The sequence below is a fragment of the Amphiura filiformis genome, unplaced genomic scaffold (genome assembly GCF_039555335.1).
Source record: "Amphiura filiformis unplaced genomic scaffold, Afil_fr2py scaffold_32, whole genome shotgun sequence".
Lineage (NCBI taxonomy): Eukaryota > Metazoa > Echinodermata > Ophiuroidea > Amphilepidida > Amphiuridae > Amphiura > Amphiura filiformis.
The window spans coordinates 92,835-114,459 of NW_027305496.1; the positions used below are offsets into that span (position 1 = coordinate 92,835).

General features: G+C 36.4%; 1 protein-coding gene across 1 annotated transcript; it reads left to right on the forward strand.

Moving 5' to 3' along the window:
- Window positions 1-3: 3 nt before the first annotated feature.
- LOC140143906 (uncharacterized) lies at window positions 4-12,298 on the forward strand. The gene is made up of 5 exons (XM_072165734.1): window positions 4-229; window positions 7,206-7,586; window positions 8,762-8,876; window positions 10,295-10,362; window positions 11,455-12,298. The coding sequence occupies exons 1-5, from the start codon at window positions 131-133 to the stop codon at window positions 11,584-11,586; spliced, it is 795 nt and encodes a 264-aa protein (XP_072021835.1). The 5' UTR covers window positions 4-130; the 3' UTR covers window positions 11,587-12,298.
- The last annotated feature ends 9,327 nt before the right edge of the window (window positions 12,299-21,625 follow it).

Genomic DNA, 21,625 nt, shown 5'->3' on the forward strand with positions numbered 1-21,625 from the left:
GACCTTACTTTTGGAGATGAGACTGTTTGTGACCTTTCAAACTCATCCAGGTACATTGTTTCGTTCATTTCAATCAGCAGAGGACTTAGCCTTGCTACAAACGGGATGAGATTATCAGCAGACAACAAAAATGGCGACCCCCATAAGGAAATCCATGCGAACTCGAAAAAGTAAAAGGCCTGCTAGCCCTTCAGATGACGAAGAAAGACGAAAGAAAAAGGCATCTTTGGTAAGTTTAAAATAAAGATACCTCTGGCGTGACATATTGGTTCGTCAAGACTCAGGATGGCCAAGTTATTGGGCTTCTTAATCTTAGACTTAGCTTAAAATCTTAATTCACATTGACATTGTAATGTATTGTACATTGCCACTGCACTGACTGGCCCTGGCCCCAGTTTTCGAAATAAGCACTTAAAGGGCATTTCGTGATCCACAGCCTCATCCCCCACTTTTCTTTTAAAAAAAGTTGAGATTTTTATATACCACTGGAAACCTCTGCTGGCTACATAATGTTTATGTACCAAACATTTTTGCAAATTAAGACTTATTAATCAATGTACGATCTTTTTAATTTTTAGATTTTTCTTTTTTTCTTCCAAAATGATAATATGCAATCATGATGAAAGTTCCCAATACATTTGGACGCAAAAAACATTGGGAATTTGCAAAGAAACAACATCATTATAAACTTCACCTCTATCACTCGAAACATCTCGCACTATTTGGATTAGGACAGCGAAAAGCGGCCTCAGAGTTAGTCTCCCACGCAGCCAGTTTGGTTACGCTCCTCCACATGCCAAACTAGTTTTTTAGGAGACTACGGTTTATGATCGTGGCCGACATAAAATCATAATCTAAAAAATTATGATTTTATGTCGGACCAACAGAAAATCATCCCGTTTTACTACAAATTGGGCGAATTTGACAGTTTGCTCACGTATATTTAAGTTAGAACATGTGTAAGTATTACAAATATGCCAAAAAATCGGGTTTGAAAAAAATAAAGGTAAATTCTGAAAAAAGATCGTACATTAAGGCTTTAAGGGGGTACTACACCCCTGGCCAATTTTGTGCCTATTTTTGCATTTTTCTGAAAAATTATAGCGCATTGGTGACAAGTAAGATATGTATATTATAGGGGCAAGGACTACAACTACTGCACTGAAAATTCAGCAACTCAAGGCAAGTAGTTATTGATTTATTTATCAAATATTGTTTTTTCCTCATTTTTGACTGTAACTCCACAACTGTTGTCTGTGTTGTAATAAAATTTCCAGTGCAGTAGTTGTAGTTCTTGCCCCTATAATATAAATATCTTACTTGTCACCAATGCGCTATAATTTTTGAGAAAAATGCAAAAATAGGCACAAAATTGGCCAGGGGTGTAGTACCCCCTTAATTCGTTTTGCAAAAATATTGTGAAATTTGAATTTATAAGTCTATGGAGCACCCGGGATGGAGCAGTGTCACATAATCATGCATAACTTGCAAACGCAAAATCGGAATCAACTGAAATTTTGGGAATAAGCTTTTTTCGTGGATACAATGTACTGAAAAGTGTCATAAAAAGAGGCTGCTAGGAAGGATCACAAAATACTCCTTTAATTTTGTGATTTTTTCCTTTTCTTTTAGACCACCGTGCTTGCTATATACATTGTACTGGGGACTAAATTATTACTTTTGCATCAAGGTTCACTTTTGCATCAAATGATCAAGATTAAACAGTTGAGTTGCCAAACACTTTGAAGTCACGGTTTAATGACATGTATTGTTATGTGTGCAGGCTTCGATACATGAGGGAAATTATGGGGTAAAAAACAGGGTTAAAACAACTTTTTGAAAACAAAACTTTTTGAAAACTGAAAATGCCTTTTCTGCTAGGGAAGTTTTTGTCTCAAAAACAATCAAAAATATCGGAAAAGCAAGGAAGAAACATACCTTCATAAAATCAGCATCACTTCTCTGTCACATAAAATGGTGACTAGATGAGGGGTGGTGCTATAATTATGTGTACCCCCGGGGTTAGGGGTGGTGAGTTACAGGGGGAAAAGATTTTTGGCAGGCAAAAGGGGGAGCAAGCATTTTTGGCAGGTCGACAGGGGGGGTCAAGCAATTTTGGCAGGCCGTTTCTATACATGTACGCCCTAAAAAGGTGTAGGAAAACGTTAGGAATACGTTCAAATATGCAAAATTTCTTGCTCGCTGCTATCACATTATATGATAAGACAATTTAGCGCTCGCATTATATGATAGACAATTTAAGGTTTTAAATTCGGGTTCCCCAAAATCTTGCATTGTGTAAAGGGGGGGGGGGCAAAGATTTTTTGGCACGTCAGAAGTGGGGGCAAAGATTTTTGGCACGGCCAAAGGGGGGGGCAAACAATTTTGGCAGACCATTTTGAAAATTCACCACCCCGGGGTACACATATTGACATATATCGCAATCGGATCGCAAACAGCTGTTTGAAGCTGTGTTCATTATATAGTAAAATATTTATTGACTACAGTTTGTGGCAGAGAGAGAAGAACGGCGTTCTTTACATTTTTAGAGCGTGCACAGCATAAACACAGAAGTGGAGTTCTGTTCGGCTGATCATATCGTCTGACAATCATAACAACAGTGATCTGATTGGCTGATTAAATTGGTCGGTGCAGATCGGCACTCTTGAAGGGAACACAAAGCTCCACATATGTCTCTCATTAACAAGGCACTTGCGTCAATCTGAACAAGGGACTGCTGTTCTTCTCTGAAACCATGTGTAGGGCCACTTAAGTTTTACAGTGTGCACATGCATGACCAGAGATTTTCAAAACATACCCAAAGCAGGATTTGCCCTTTTTTAAGCAAAAAACACCACAGAAATATTTATGTTTGGGTGATGTTCCTGATGCAAACCAGAAGACACAAATTATTTTTTTTTTTTTTTAAGTGAACTTATAAAGATAATTAGAAACAGCCCTTTTCTTGAAAACAGGCTTTTTTTACCCCTAAACAGGATTCATTTGAAATTCACACTCCCTGTGTGGAAGATTTAATTAAGGTTGTGTCTTCCAAAAGGTGTATGGATTTTATCTTACACAGTTACACATGTACAGGCATCTGCACCACCACCATCAGACCCACCAGTTTGTCACAATAAGGTCTAGCAACACTCCTTAGGCCAAGAAAAAAAATTGTTTGCTTGCCCTCAAATGAATTTTAACAATTGGGTCAGTCGGTCGGGATTTCTTTTTTTTTCTTTTTTTTTTTTTAATTACTAGCAAACTCTACTGTTTGTATTAATTAAGGCTCAACATATGAAAAATCAGCCAATTTTGGTGTCAAAATGAATCAACTAACATTACAACATAACTAGAATGTTGAACACAAGCTCTAAAATACATTTTGTTTTATATCTTCAGAATGCAAAAATATGACCAGAAAAAAACTTTTTCAGGAATTTCAAAATAGGGTCGGTATTCTTTTGTACAGTAAATAGAAAAAAACAACTTTTTTCTGATTTCAAAAATTAGGGTCGTTCGGTTGAGGGCAAGCAAACATCTTCTTTTTGTAGAAGAGGTCTTGTAATTAGTTTTGGTCAATGTGAAAGGCATTTTTAGGATCACGCTTACATCTACATGACAGTCCACCAAACCATCAACGATGAGAACATGCACACTGAAACAGCAGAAAACATTAATTCCTAATCTCATGTCAACTCTTTTAATTCATTACATGTACTCCAAATTGTTCTGGTCTGTTTGTTTTGTTGTTGTTGTTGTTGTTGTTGTTGTCGTTGGGTTTTTTGTCTTTTCAGCTTTTTACCCACGATATCTCAATTTCCAATTTTGTAATACCAGAACTTACGAACTCAATATCTTCGCTTAGGAATGTCCGATTTCACTGCTTTCGATATATACACTGCCGGTTTGAGTTAACTTACATGTACATTTTATTTTAAAATAACTTAATTAATTCGCAATGTATAGTTTAAGCCTACTATATTATAATAGATAGTGGCCAGCACATTTATAAAGGACTGGTTACTCACTACAATCTTCACTCTTAAACTGTGTTTTTCTGAATGTGCTGATCATGTTGATTGCTAGTCGGAAACTCCTCATGGCTATGGACATGGCATCTTACATACTCCATTCTATAACAGTCTGCCTAGTGCCTTGTGTGTTTTCTCTTCAATCATTTTGTTGAATGTAATTTTATGAATCAAATAGTTATGTGTCATTTTATTTATAATAAAGAAGTTATTAAATTAATAAAGTAAGACAATTTATTTATCTATAAGTGCATGTCAAATGGGGTACATTGTTCAATACTATGCATAAATTATGCCCATATTATAGCTAGGCCCTAAAAACTTTATTTTGCATCGGATTTTTCCCGTTGAAAAGACAAAACTGATGTTTATGATAGCAACCATTTCATCAATAACATTTTGAGTCATTTTTATCCATAAAACGACACAGGATATGATAGATAACTACTTTCACATCAATATGGTCCATATGATCACAGATTGTTGAGAATCTGTGATATGATCCGGGGGATATGATGAAGATTTTGATTCTATAGATCTGTTATCAACATGATATCACGCTGTTCAGTGGTCAAGGAGTAAGGACCCCGGTCAAGGACACTGAAGTGGAGTTCTGTTCGGCTGATCATATCGTCTGACAATCATAACAACAGTGATCTGATTGGCTGATTAAATTGGTCGGTGCAGATCGGCACTCTTGAAGGGAACACAAAGCTCCACATATGTCTCTCATTAACAAGGCACTTGCGTCAATCTGAACAAGGGACTGCTGTTCTTCTCTGAAACCATGTGTAGGGCCACTTAAGTTTTACAGTGTGCACATGCATGACCAGAGATTTTCAAAACATACCCAAAGCAGGATTTGCCCTTTTTTAAGCAAAAAACACCACAGAAATATTTATGTTTGGGTGATGTTCCTGATGCAAACCAGAAGACACAAATTAATTTTTTTTTTTAAGTGAACTTATAAAGATAATTAGAAACAGCCCTTTTTCTTGAAAACAGGCTTTTTTTTACCCCCTAAACAGGATTCATTTGAAATTCACACTCCCTGTGTGGAAGATTTAATTAAGGTTGTGTCTTCCAAAAGGTGTATGGATTTTATCTTACACAGTTACACATGTACAGGCATCTGCACCACCACCATCAGACCCACCAGTTTGTCACAATAAGGTCTAGCAACACTCCTTAGGCCAAGAAAAAAAATTGTTTGCTTGCCCTCAAATGAATTTTAACAATTGGGTCAGTCGGTCGGGATTTCTTTTTTTTTCTTTTTTTTTTTTAATTACTAGCAAACTCTACTGTTTGTATTAATTAAGGCTCAACATATGAAAAATCAGCCAATTTTGGTGTCAAAATGAATCAACTAACATTACAACATACTAGAATGTTGAACACAAGCTCTAAAATACATTTTGTTTTATATCTTCAGAATGCAAAAATATGACCAGAAAAAAAACTTTTTCAGGAATTTCCAAAAATAGGGTCGGTATTCTTTTGTACAGTAAATAGAAAAAAACAACTTTTTTCTGATTTCCAAAATTAGGGTCGTTCGGTTGAGGGCAAGCAAACATCTTCTTTTTGTAGAAGAGGTCTTGTAATTAGTTTTGGTCAATGTGAAAGGCATTTTTAGGATCACGCTTACATCTACATGACAGTCCACCAAACCATCAACGATGAGAACATGCACACTGAAACAGCAGAAAACATTAATTCCTAATCTCATGTCAACTCTTTTAATTCATTACATGTACTCCAAATTGTTCTGGTCTGTTTGTTTTGTTGTTGTTGTTGTTGTTGTTGTTGTCGTAGGTTTTTTTTGTCTTTTCAGCTTTTTACCCACGATATCTCAATTTCCAATTTTGTAATACCAGAACTTACGAACTCAATATCTTTTTTTAGGAATGTCCGATTTCACTGCTTTCGATATATACACTGCCGGTTTGAGTTAACTTACATGTACATTTTATTTTAAAATAACTTAATTAATTCGCAATGTATAGTTTAAGCCTACTATATTATAATAGATAGTGGCCAGCACATTTATAAAGGACTGGTTACTCACTACAATCTTCACTCTTAAACTGTGTTTTTCTGAATGTGCTGATCATGTTGATTGCTAGTCGGAAACTCCTGCTGAAGCTATGGACATGGCATCTTACATACTCCATTCTATAACAGTCTGCCTAGTGCCTTGTGTGTTTTCTCTTCAATCATTTTGTTGAATGTAATTTTATGAATCAAATAGTTATGTGTCATTTTATTTATAATAAAGAAGTTATTAAATTAATAAAGTAAGACAATTTATTTATCTATAAGTGCATGTCAAATGGGGTACATTGTTCAATACTATGCATAAATTATGCCCATATTATAGCTAGGCCCTAAAAACTTTATTTTGCATCGGATTTTTCCCGTTGAAAAGACAAAACTGATGTTTATGATAGCAACCATTTCATCAATAACATTTTGAGTCATTTTTATCCATAAAACGACACAGGATATGATAGATAACTACTTTCACATCAATATGGTCCATATGATCACAGATTGTTGAGAATCTGTGATATGATCCGGGATATGATGAAGATTTTGATTCTATAGATCTGTTATCAACATGATATCACGCTGTTCAGTGGTCAAGGAGTAAGGACCCCGGTCAAGGACACTGATATGACATCATAGGTGATGTCAGATTTTCTTCTGCTGACCATATGATGCTATATATATTAACTATTATTGTTACATTTAGGCCTTTAAACTTTTAAAGTCATAATTAATTAGTTCAAACATAACTTTGGTAATACTCACTGCTTTTAGTTCGTTGAAACGGCAAAACATACTTACTTTTCCTAACAAATCAATTAAAATATTTAAAAAAATTTAACCACAAAAAGTTAAAAAAATCATTCCAATACCACTAAAATATAATCTCTTGAGTAAACTGACCCCAAACCTGAAACAGGTACCAGCCCCGAATGGGCTGGCGAAAAAAAACTTTTTCAGGAATTTCCAAAAATAGGGTCGGTATTCTTTTGTACAGTAAATAGAAAAAAACAACTTTTTTCTGATTTCCAAAATTAGGGTCGTTCGGTTGAGGGCAAGCAAACATCTTCTTTTTTTTTGCCTTATCATAAGTTGTAACCATATTTTATCTTTGTACTATTACAGGCAGCTGCAGCAGTAGCACCACCACCACCAGACCCACCAGTACTAGTAGATGTTGTCACGGTTACCCCAAATGTTGCCACCAAACCCTTGGTAGTAAAACCAAAACCAACGGTGACAAGGCAACCACCGCCAACTATTCAGAAATCATCAAAGGTTACACCACCTGTCCGAGTGGCTCAGGCGAAATCATTGGTTCAGGAGAAATCAGTGACGGTTACTCCGCCAGCTCCAGCAGAAACTGTTGCAACCATTGCAGCACAGAAACCTGTCTTTGAGCCTGCTACAGTACCTACCACAGTACCTACCACACCTGTGGAACAGACATTGGTTGCTGAGCAACCAGAGTATAAGGGTCACTGCTTCAAAGATCCAAATTTTGTGGTAGGTTATTTAAAAGAAGATACAATTTTGGGTTGAGCAAAAATATATAGAGTTATAACAAGTCACCACCAACAACAAAAATGTCAGGCCCAATTTTTTTTACCTCACAAACATATAAGTGTACACTGAACAGTCATTTTAGACACCGTACAAATTCAGCGGGGTCGACCGGTAAATTCAGATGCATTATTTATCAACTCAAGTCATGCGCCTTGATCCGCCTTGGTACAACCCTGAACAATGAGAAGTTTATAATAATTAGGCCTACATGTACCATGCAGCTTGGTTATTCCAGTTCAAATCCATTCACCTTAATTTTCCACACAAGGAGTGTGAATTTCAAATCAGTTACAGGTCTGGGTGACTCCATTTGAAATCTACACTCCCTGTGTGAGAGATTTAAGTAATGTCTACCATATAGGAAGTGTGTGGATTTCAACTGTACTGAAATAGCCCATTCCACTATCAATCCCAAAATTCAGCTTGTGACATAATTTGCCCATCAAGTTACTTGTTTTAAGGTGTAAAAAAAGTAATTTTCTATATTTATCAATGATATACAAAAGAGTCTAAGTAAATGTCAAAGTAATAGTCCCTGGGGTAATAACATGAAATTGATCAATGGGCTATTTCCAGTTGAAATCCATATGCCCCGTATGGAAGATATATGACCTTAATATTCCACACAGGGAGTGTGAATTTCAGATGGATGTTACCTGAAGGGGAGATTCCATTTGAAATCTACACCCCCTGTGTGGGAGATTAAGGTCATGTCTTCTGTGGGGTATATGGATTTCAAATTATAGCCCAATGGGCACTCACATGATAATGTGAGCCTTCAAATCAAACTATAGGATGATGAGTTATGATTTCACCCAGACGGTTTGGCCCGCTGTAATACATTGTAGTGCTTCTTTTGACAAAGTTTAGGCTATGGGGTGAATTCAACCATCGGAATGGGGCATTTCAGGGGATCAGGGGTCCAGACCGAGCATATCTGGGGTTTGGCAGACTTTTTTTGTGAATTTCAAACCTTATGGGTAAAATGTAGTGAAATCTCACGGGACAGGCTCTGGGTCTATTATTAGACTAGAATTATTAGCATTCATTGTTTCCAGTAATCTAAAGTAGTTCCCAGATTTTGACAAATGAGTGTGGTTTCTCAATCTTTGCAGCATTCCAGTAAAGGCGGCGGTGTATTATCAAACCGCAAATCAAGAGTCTGGAAAACGTTAAAACAAATTGCAGCAGCAGAGAGGTCATTACCATGGAAACCAAGTGACCCCACATGTAAGTTGACCAATCACTGTTTCAAGTAGATTAAAGGGGCATTTCGTGATCCACAGCCTCGTCCCCCCACTTTTCTCAAAAAAAGTTGAGATTTTTATATCGCTGGAAACCTCTGGCTACATAATGTTTATGTACAAAATATCTCTTGCAGATTGATTCGTTTAGCTAAGATATCGTGAAATTAGAATTTCGCTTCTGGTGCACCAGAACGAAATTACAACGCATTGTCTATGGAGCAGTGTAATACACATAATCATGCATAACTCGCAAACGCAAAATCGGAATCAACTGAAATTTTGGGAATAGGCTTTTTTCGTGGATGTGTACTGAAACATGTCATAAAAAGAGGATGCTAGGATCACGAAATCCTCCTTTAAATAAGATGGTCAAATCAAGGAGGTAGAAATGAATTGGATGGATGAGGGGGTGGTCAGTCATGAATTAGCTAATGTTTGACCTATTTTCCGCATTTCAGACAGATTCAACTCTACGAGTAGGTCTGACATGTATTCTTCTTCAATAGAAGTCAAATGACATTTTGTGGGTATACAAATCGATTTGTGGGTCCATGTATTGGACACTACATGTATGTTTAGACCTCAGTGCATCACACAACTTTATCATGCTTTGGTGCTGTGCATTAATTTGAAGGATCGAATGCAAAAGGCACCCAAAAAAGGCCTGTGCCTACAAGATGTGATGTCACACTGATTACCGCTATATACAGTGGAATCGTGTTGTCAGGGCCTCAGATTTTATTTGCATTAACCCCCTGGACACTACCGGTCATCTAACAGCATTTCTGATTGGTTGATAACTTGAAATGCTCATGTCAATTGCCAATTATGACTAGGCTTTAAACTATTTATGGTCAGACTTGCATTTGCAGATGATCTTATTAATACCCTCCTTGATTGGTTCAAAATTGAACACTATATTCATTTTGGCCAATCAGCAGGTAGTTCTCATACGGTTTAACAGGAATTTGTGTGATCAGGTCATTCTGTAAATCTTAATACATTATGGTTGGAACTTAAAATACATTTTATATTATCAGGAGTATTTGAGATTCTGTTTCCCAAAGTGTTTTTTTATAAGTGGTGAAAACCGGATAAGTCGCATCCAGCATTGTGGTTTGAAACCCCCCTCCGACAGGGACACATACTGCTGTATACGCCAATATTTTTGCGTACAGATATTTTCGCGGCTTCAAGTATCACTGACAATTTTGTGAGGTGTTAAATTCACGGTTTTTAGCAACTTATATAATAAAATACATAAGAAATGTCTTCATTTCAACATATTCGCGGGTTATTATTTTCGCGGGCATATATAAATTCGCGAAAATAAAACCACCTCGAAAATTTCAGCGTATACAGTAATGTACTTGTTTTTTGTGTTGCTTTTCTGTATTACAGATAGTAGTCTTGAAGCTCCACCATCTTTTAAACCTGCAAAGAAATACTCGGACATCTCAGGTTTCCAGGTAAGGATACCACCTGCAATGGCCTATTCCAGCTCAGCAATGGCAAAAGTTATAATAGCAATTTTCACTCTAGAATTCAGTGCTTCAAAAGAATTATAGTTTTTAAAAGGTACCAGTTATGTTCACCCCCTGTATATCCTAAACAAAGACAGATATGTCATAATTGGAACCAGCAGCCAATATCTGCATCTTTTAGCTCGAATTTAAGACCTTATGGTTGAAATCGTTCAACGACGATCTAAAAATTTAAAATAGATGCAAATTCAAAAGTGGCAGTTTGCTCCATTGCATGCCCTATTGATTTGTACACAAAGTATTCTCGAACAAGAGAACTACATTTTTGTAGCGCCATGTAGATTAGCATGTAAAAACTAGCGCCATACTTTCATTTAATTAGAACACAAGAGTAACTTTCGATTTTGTTTCTTCATTAGGTTTTAGATCACCATTTCTTTAATTCTTAACCAATTTCAACAAATGAGGTCTGAAATCAGAACTAAAGAGTACATGTATTGGCTGCTTGTTTTAATTTTGTCATATTTGCCTTTGTTTATGATATACAGGGGTGAACATAACTGGTACCTTAATTCTTTTGCGTACTGTATGCCCTACTAGTCCAATAGAATGCCCTAACCATCGTGCAAATCATGTTAAATTTGCCATATTTGGCAGAGATACATTACTTACAGAGCTAATCATTATAGGTTATGGAGCCATAGGTGTAGGTCATAGATAGGTCAAGGTATATTTTTCTGAATCCTTATGACTAGAGGATGATAATGATGTGAATTTTGAGCACGTTTGAACTTTGAACTTGACTTCCTGTGCAAAGTTCAGTGACCTTTTCCACTAAAAGAGGGGTGTTGTTGAAATGGCTCTATAGCCTACATAGTCACTTCTATAAGTACTATTACCCTACCAAATATGGCAACTTTAACACGATTTGCACGATTGTCGTGCCTATGAACCGAAATATCTTAAACTACACCCTACATATATTAGTAAAATGAAAATAAAAAGCATTCCAAGTATAATAACTTTACAAGGGTTGAATGCCCTTTTGATATTTTGTTTTGTCTTGCCTATTTGCAGGCCAAGTATACCGATCCACACACCAAGTTACGATACGCAACAACAGAGGAATTCTCTCGGCTGAGGATGTTGCCGCAAGACATTGTGACTGGGTTATTAGCGCTGAGGAAAGCTAATACAGAAGTACCATGAGCGAATGACTTCTTGATGCTCATATCATGGTATACTGTGTCTTGTCTCAAGTTGACAGTGATGTCAGTGTGCTGTATAAAATGCGGTTGTGGGGCAAGTGCAGTGTATTATTTCTAGCTAAAACCCTGGGAAACTGTAAAGACAAGCCGCACTTCTAGTTCTACATGTGTGCAACTGTTCATACGCCATGGGACTCACTGTTTATGTGCGTGATATCGATGCAAACCTGCCCACTGCAAAATACCCACATGGCATTACTCCCAACTTGAAACGAAACGCATTATATAGCAATCACAACTAGTGATAGAAAATTATCAGTAATATCAGCAGCGATTGTACAAAGCTACCAGCGTTCATTCATGGCTAGGGACTGTCTAGATAGTTGTTTTTAAGAGACACTGGTAAGGATTTGACGCTGTGGCAAGCTAGTGACTTCTGATCAACATATTGGCAATCACTTTTCCGATCAAACGCACGAATGTAGACACTAATAACGTTTATAAAAACACTATGTTCTTTGTGACTGCTTCTAGTTTGATACATGTCAGGCATTAGTAGTACATGATTGGCCATTCTTAGTCAGTGGGAGTGGTCTATTACGTAGACACATAATCTGATTGGACAATCGCATGATTTTGGGTGTCGTCTATCAGGCTGTAGACAACCCCAAGTCATCATGAGTGTTGATAACGCTGTAACACACTCATAGAGGTGTGCGATGTATCACGCTAGTATGCGTAGACGCAAAGTGAAATACTCGCACGCCGCTAACAGTACGCCGCAACAAAAGATGTGAAGTTGTAAACAAGTTTCGTTCATTTTAGAAAAAGGGGAGTTTTTATGATGGTAAATTAATTTTTGCTTTAAAAAATAGTTTACAGTTATTGAAATAATATTTAACTGACTAAGAATGAGAATAAAAGATAGGATTTTTTATTTTGACTATCCTCTACCTATGATAGACGACAGGCAGGCCCAATATTTTTAGCTGCGCCGGCATCCACTACTCAAAATATTGGACCTGCCTGTCGTCTATCACATGGTAGAGGATAGTCAAAATAAAAATTCCTATTGTTTATTCTCTAAGTAGTTGTCAGGAATCCGGAAACCAAATACATGGTATATTATATTGTGCCATTCCAGCTGAAATCCATACACCCCTTTATGGAATACTTGACCTTAATCTTCCACACAGGGAGGTGTAGATTTCAAATGGAGTTACCCATTCAGGTAACCCCATTTGAAATTCATACTCCATATGTGGAAGGTTAATGTCATGCATGTCTTCCAAAGGGGTGGATGTACTTTTACTGGAATAGCCAGAATTTCATAGAGAGTGACAAGGTTTAGACTCCTGTAACTGATTGGACACTGGCATAGCCAAGAGCTCCTACTGCCTCCCTCCCCCCGCATTTTTTACAATGTTTCCCTTTGAAAGTCACTATAAGCACAGAACTAGTTTGAGTCTATAGAATCTTGAACCAAGTCTTATCTCTTTCTGTTTATCATGGAAAAATGGTATATATAAGGGGAGACACATCTGTGATGCGATCAAGCAAAATCAGTCGGAACTCAGAAATATTGATTTTGAGATATAGCCAAACAAAGGAAATATTTCTTTTTGTTTCCTATTGTTTTGGAAACTCTTTAATTGCTCATATTTTTGGAACTGGTTGTTCGAGTTCAATGGGGTGTTTGGCAAAATACAGCTTTGTAAATGTTTTTTAGTATCTTATAAGAAACTGTAAATTTAATATTTCCGAGTTCCGACTGATTTTGCTTGATCGCATCACATTTGTCCACTCCCAAATTTGAGATTCCTTGATACTTATGAACAGTAAGATGTATTCTTTCACTCGAAACTGATAATATACAACTTGTTAATATTTCCTCATATTTTTGCTTGATTTATTTCACTCTTTTCAACTCTAAAAAGTCACATGGCTCAAGACAGCTTAGTAAATTGGCGGGAAATAATGAGTTAGGAATTCAATTGATAAACTACCTGACGGGAATAAATGTAAAGCGCTTTGAGGCAGTTTACGGCATAAAGCGCTTTATAAATAGCTACATCTATTTTTACATTTTATATAAACTACTTGCTATCAGCAGTAGATATGAACTTTGATAAACTACTGTAAAAGTCAATATTTTCACGAGAAGATATTTTCGAGAGATATATTGCGCGAGAATTAAATTTCACGGTTTTGATATTGATACAATAGAAACCTAATGCAAAAGGTTATTTTTATTTTCGCGATTTTATGTCCACTCGCGAAATTCGTGAAAATAAAAACCTCGCGAAAATTTCTACTTTTACAGTACCTGATATCATTAGTAGATGTGAGCATTGATAAACTACCTGATATCAACAGTAGATGTGAGCATTGATAAACTACCTGATATCAGCAGTAGATGTGGGCATTGAAAAACTACCTGATATCATCAGTAGATGTGGGCATTGATAAACTATCTGATATCAGCAGTAGATGTGAGCATTGATAAACTACCTGATATCAGCAGTAGATGTAGGAATTGAAAAACTACCTGATATCATCAGTAGATGTGGGCATTGATAAACTACATGATATCAACAGTAGATGTGAGCATTGATAAACTACCTGATATCAGCAGTAGATGTGGGCATTGATAAACTACATGATATCAAGAGTAGATGTGAGCATTGATAAACTACCTGATATCAGCAGTAGATGTGGGCATTGATAAACTACCTGATATCATCAGTAGATGTGGGCATTGATAAACTATCTGATATCAGCAGTAGATGTGAGCATTGAAAAACTACCTGATATCATCAGTAGATGTGGGCATTGATAAACTATCTGATATCAGCAGTAGATGTGAGCATTGATAAACTACCTGATATCATCAGTTGATGTGGGCATTGAAAAACTACCTGATATCATCAGTTGATGTGGGCATTGATAAACTACCTGATATCAAGAGTAGATGTGAGCATTGATAAACTACCTGATATCAGCAGTAGATGTGGGCATTGAAAAACTACCTGATATCATCAGTAGATGTGAGCATTGATAAACTACCTGATATCATCAGTAGATGTGGGCATTGATAAACTATCTGATATCAGCAGTAGATGTGAGCATTGAAAAACTACCTGATATCAGCAGTAGATGTGAACATTGAAAAACTACCTGATATCATCAGTAGATGTGGGCATTGATAAACTATCTGATATCAGCAATAGATGTGAGCATTGATAAACTACCTGATATCATCAGTAGATGTGGGCATTGATAAACTACATGATATCAACAGTAGATGTGAGCATTGATAAACTACCTGATATCAGCAGTAGATGTGGGCATTGATAAATACCTGATATCAGCAGTAGATGTGAACATTGAAAAACTACCTGATATCATCAGTAGATGTGGGCATTGATAAACTACATGATATCAACAGTAGATGTGAGCATTGATAAACTACCTGATATCAGCAGTAGATGTGGGCATTGATAAATACCTGATATCAGCAGTAGATGTGAACATTGAAAAACTACCTGATATCATCAGTAGATGTGGGCATTGATAACTACCTGATATCAACAGTAGATGTGAGCATTGATAAACTACCTGATATCAGCAGTACATGTGAGCTTTGAAAACTACCTGATATCAGCAGTAGATGTGAACATTGAAAAACTACCTGATATCATCAGTAGATGTGGGCATTGATAAACTATCTGATATCAGCAGTAGGTGTGGGCATTGATAAACTACATGATATCAACAGTAGATGTGAGCATTGATAAACTACATGATATCAACAGTAGATGTGGGCATTGATAAACTACCTGATATCAGCAGTAGATGTGAGCATTGATAAACTACCTGATATCAACAGTAGATGTGAGCATTGATAAACTACCTGATATCAACAGTAGATGTGAGCATTGATACACTACCTGATATCATCAGTAGATGTGGGCATTGATAAACTACCTGATATCAACAGTAGATGTGAGCATTGATAAACTACCTGATATCAGCAGTAGATGTGGGCATTGAAAAACTACCTGACATCAGTAGTAGATGTGAGCATTGAAAAACTACCTGATATCAGCAGTAGATGTGAGCATTGATAAACTACCTGATATCAGCAGTAGATGTGAGTATTGAAAAACTACCCAATATCAGCAGTAGATGTGAGCATTGATAAACTACCTGCCATCAGCAGTAGATGTGAAAATTGATAAACTACCTGATATCATCAGTAGATGTGGGCATTGATAAATTACCTGATATCAGCAGTAGATGTGGGCATTAAAAAACTACCTGATATCATCAGTAGATGTGAGCATAGATAAACTACCTGATATCAGCAGTAGATGTGAGCATTGATAAACTACCTGATATCAGCAGTAGATGGGAGCATTGATAAACTACCTGATATCAGCAGTAGATGGGAGCATTGATAAACTACCTGATATCAGCAGTAGATATGAGCATTGATAAACTACCTGATATCAGCAGTAGATGGGAGCATTGATAAACTACCTGATATCAGCAGTAGATGTGAGCATTGATAAACTACCTGATATCAGCAGTAGGTGGGAGCATTGATAAACTACCTGATATTAGCAGTAGATGTGAGCATTGAAAAACTACCTGATATCAGCAGTAGATGTGAGCATTGATAAACTACCTGATATCAGCAGTAGATGTGAGTATTCATAAACTACCTGATATCAGCAGTAGATGTGAACATTGATAAACTACCTGATATCAGCAGTAGATGTGAGCATTGATAAACTACCTGATATCAGCAGTAGATGTGAACATTGATAAACTACCTGATATCAGCAGTAGATGTGAGCATTGATAAACTACCTGATATCAGCAGTAGATGTGAGCATTGATAAACTACCTGATAGCATCAGTAGATGTGAGCATTGGTAAACTACCTGATATCAGCAGTAGATGTGGGCATAGATAAACTACCTGATATCATCAGTAGATGTGAGCATTGATAAACTACCTGATATCAGCAGTAGATGTGAGCATTGAAAAACTACCTGATATCAGCAGTAGATGTGAACATTGATAAACTACCTGATATCAGCAGTAGATGTTGAGCATTGATAAACTACCTGATATCAGCAATTGATGTGAGCATTGATAAACTACCTGATATCAGCAGTAGATGTGAGCATTGATAAACTACCTGATATCAGCTGTAGATGTGAGCATTGATAAACTACCTGATATCAGCAGTAGATGTGAGCATTGATAAACTACCTGATATCAGCAGTAGATGTGAGCATTGATAAACTACCTGATATCATCAGTAGATGTGGGCATTGATAAAATACATGATATCAACAGTAGATGTGAGCATTGATAAACTACCTGATATCATCAGTAGATGTGAGCATTGATTAATTACCTGATATCAGCAGTAGATGTGAGCATTGAAAAACTACCTGATATCAGCAGTAGATGTGAGCTTTGATAAACTACCTGATATCAGCAGTAGATGTGAGCATTGATAAACTACCTGATATCAGCAGTAGATGTGAGCATTGAAAAACTACCTGATATCAGCAGTAGATGTGAGCATTGAAAAACTACCTGATATCATCAGTAGATGTGAGCATTGAAAAACTACCTGATATCACCAGTAGATGTGAGCATTGATAAACTACCTGATATCAGCAGTAGATGTGAGCATTGATAAACTACCTGATCAGCAGTAGATGTGAACATTGATAAACTACCTGATATCAGCAGTAGATGTGAACATTGATAAACTACCTGATATCAGCAGTAGATGCGAGCATTGAAAAACTACCTGATATCACCAGTAGATGTGAGCATTGATAAACTACCTGATATCAGCAGTAGATGAGCATTGATAAACTACCTGATATCAGCAGTAGATGTGAGCATTGATAAACTACCTGATATCATCAGTAGATGTGGGCATTGATAAAATACATGATATCAACAGTAGATGTGAGCATTGATAAACTACCTGATATCATCAGTAGATGTGAGCATTGATTAATTACCTGATATCAGCAGTTTTGATTTGATTTGATTTGAGTTTATTAAGCATATCATCGTAAGAGTCAAATAACATATTGCACAGAACATAAATACAAGAACATAGTTATTATAAAATACAAATTAAAACATAAAAATTGACACGATAATACGCCAAGGATATCCCTTAAAGTCAGAGACTTATTTCCAAAGGGTCCTTATAAATAACAATGAAAATATATATATATTACAACTATTTAAAACATGAAACACCTAAGTTACAATATTAAAAACTATATAACCATGTGGTCTAAGAGGATAATTTTAGCATCTTTTTTAAACCTTGATTTTATATTGCACAATTTGACATTTTCGGGAAGTTTGTTCCAATCATGGATTGCATTGTAAAAAAGGAAGCAGAATCTGCTGTTTTGATTTTTGGAACTTGGAAGTTAAAATTGCTACCCCTAGTGTTATAACGATGAAGATGAGATAATTTGACAAAGTTTTCTTTCATATAGCTTGGGCAAACATCATGAAAAATATTAAAACATGGTTCAAACGGAGCTGCTCAGCCCTTGTTCTGATATTCGTGATACCTAAATCCTGAAAGTCAGCTTGGTCAATATGATACATGTGATCTTTTCCCAGGATAAATCTGATAACTTTGTTCTGAGCTCGCTGCAATCTGATTGAATGATATTTAGAAATGGCACAATACCAGGAGGAAATAGAATAATCAAACAGGCACAAAACAAGAGCTGAGCAGACCATTTTTTCACTTTTTGATTAAAAAATTTGCTTGTCTGTAGAGGAATTTCAAACGAGAATTAACTTGTTTCACAATTTTGGTTGCAATTTCCTCACCATCAAGAAACTGATTAAGTTCTAGACCAAGATAAACAACAGTATGCTTAGACTTAATTATTTGACCATTGTTAAGAATGATAGAAAAATCAGAAACATTATTGACCTTACGCTCGATCCAAAGAGAATCAGTTCAGTTTTACCTGTGTGCAGAGAGAGATTATTTTCTATAAGCCATTTATTGCAGCTCTCCAAGTTATCACGAAGAACATGACTGATTCTCTCTGGATCTTTGTCGGAATATATCAAAGCACTGTCATCAGCATACTGCAACATAATACAATTAATAGAAGTGGACATGTCATTAACATAGCATAGGAATAAAAGAGGACCTAAAATACTGCCTTGGGGAACTCCGCATGTTATGACAAGAGGATCCGACTCAACCCCACCAATTTGAACAATTTGTTTACGATCACAAAGATAAGATTCAAACCAGGCTGTGGACTTAACACCCATGGCAGACAGTTTGTTACACAAGATTTTATGGTCAACACTGTCAAAAGCCTTCTGGATATCTAATAAAATCATCCCAGTAGATGTGAGCATTGAAAAACTACCTGATATCAGCAGTAGATGTGAGCTTTGATAAACTACCTGATATCAGCAGTAGATGTGAGCATTGATAAACTACCTGATATCAGCAGTAGATGTGAGCATTGAAAAACTACCTGATATCAGCAGTAGATGTGAACATTGATAAACTACCTGATATCAGCAGTAGATGCTGAGCATTGATAAACTACCTGATATCAGCAATTGATGTGAACATTGATAAACTACCTGATATCAGCAGTAGATGTGAGCATTGATAAACTACCTGATATCAGCTGTAGATGTGAGCATTGATAAACTACCTGATATCAGCAGTAGATGTGAGCATTGATAAACTACCTGATATCAGCAGTAGATGTGAGCATTGATAAACTACCTGATATCATCAGTAGATGTGGGCATTGATAAAATACATGATATCAACAGTAGATGTGAGCATTGATAAACTACCTGATATCATCAGTAGATGTGAGCATTGATTAATTACCTGATATCAGCAGTAGATGTGAGCATTGAAAAACTACCTGATATCAGCAGTAGATGTGAGCTTTGATAAACTACCTGATATCAGCAGTAGATGTGAGCATTGATAAACTACCTGATATCAGCAGTAGATGTGAGCATTGAAAAACTACCTGATATCAGCAGTAGATGTGAGCATTGAAAAACTACCTGATATCATCAGTAGATGTGAGCATTGAAAAACTACCTGATATCACCAGTAGATGTGAGCATTGATAAACTACCTGATATCAGCAGTAGATGTGAGCATTGATAAACTACCTGATCAGCAGTAGATGTGAACATTGATAAACTACCTGATATCAGCAGTAGATGTGAACATTGATAAACTACCTGATATCAGCAGTAGATGCGAGCATTGAAAAACTACCTGATATCACCAGTAGATGTGAGCATTGATAAACTACCTGATATCAGCAGTAGATGTGAGCATTGATAATCTACCTGATCAGCAGTAGATGTGAACATTGATAAACTACCTGATATCAGCAGTAGATGTGAACATTGATAAACTACCTGATATCAGCAGTAGATGTGAGCATTGATAAACTACCTGATATCAGCAGTAGATGTGAGCATTGATAAACTGAGATACTAGTCGGTCTGATATTTACAATTTTTAGGCCTTTTTGTACCTTTTTTGACAATTTTTGTCAAAGTTTCCCCCATTGAAAGTTGCCTTGTCTTGTTGCTGTTGCATTCATTTGCCCTCGAAAAGGTCCTGGCTACGCCACTGCATGCTTACTTGATTTTCATTTTTGTTTGTTTCATAATAATATTATTATGAGTATTATAATAATAATATTATGACAAGATAATCATCTCTGATTATACAAACTTGTACTTTGACCCATTGGGCTATTCTAGTTGAAATCCACACACCCCCTATGGAAGACATGACCTGTATCCCCCACACAGGAAGTGTGAATTTCAAATGGCATCACATGAAATGGTGGCTCTATTTGACATCTACATCCCCTGTGTGGGAGATTAAGGTCATGTCAATTTCATAGGTGTATAGATATCAACTGGAATAGCCCATTTGGCTTTGTACTGTAAAAGTGGAATTTTTTGCGTGATTGATTTTTTCGCACTTTGCCCATTTTTAACTGTTTTCCTTGTTTTTAAATTCGCGATACTCCGTTTCCTTACATTGACATAAAACACAAAAGGAATATATTCGCATGTTGTTATTTTCACGGTAGCAGCTTGGAACGCAAAAAGCATGAAAATAAATGTAGCATGAAAATTTCTGCTTTTACAGTGAGATACTGCGACATAATGCTTGATCAACAATTCATAACCTCATTAATAAACGCGATGCGTGCGATCCAATCATATTTTATTATTTGTGAAAACGCAAACGCAAATCGAGGTCATTAATATCTCACAATTGACCGCAAAATGCGTAATTGTTCCAATGTCGCACACAATTGACTTCTGCGTATGCGTCCAACAAACTGCGCTGCTGGCTGCCAGATTTGGATTGCGCGCTACCATATTTGCACAGATTCTGATACGCACTTTTGTTATTGGTCGTTTTGTTTTAGCCTGATCGATTTGGGGAAAGGGAAGATGTAAAAATTTTTTATTTTTACAAACTTTTGAGGAAAATTTTGTGTTATTTTGTAAATTTAAAAGATCAAAGTGACGGTTATGAATGAGGTTAATAATTTTGCATCGGTTATATGTCGGGCATTGTGAAAAATCTAAACATTTTTCTTTGGACCTCAGAATATCCCTCGGTTCCAAAGGCAAAATGTTTAGATTTTTCACAATGCCCTCCAAATAACCGATGCGCAGTTATTAACCTCTAAGTAGTATATCGCTCATTCTACAAAATCCGGTGCCAATAGCCTTTTTTCCATTCTTTGGTCCACAAAAACTTTGTCGAGCATTTAGGGCATCAAATATGTTGTTTTTCTGGTAGAACTCAACGAGATCTACACGGACATATATAGTTTTCCATACTTTAAATGCTTTCTTCAGCCTGATTAACCCTTGCAAAGGCTCAAAAAACGCTAAAAATGCTTTCCACAGCTCAAGTGTCACATCTAACCCTGAAT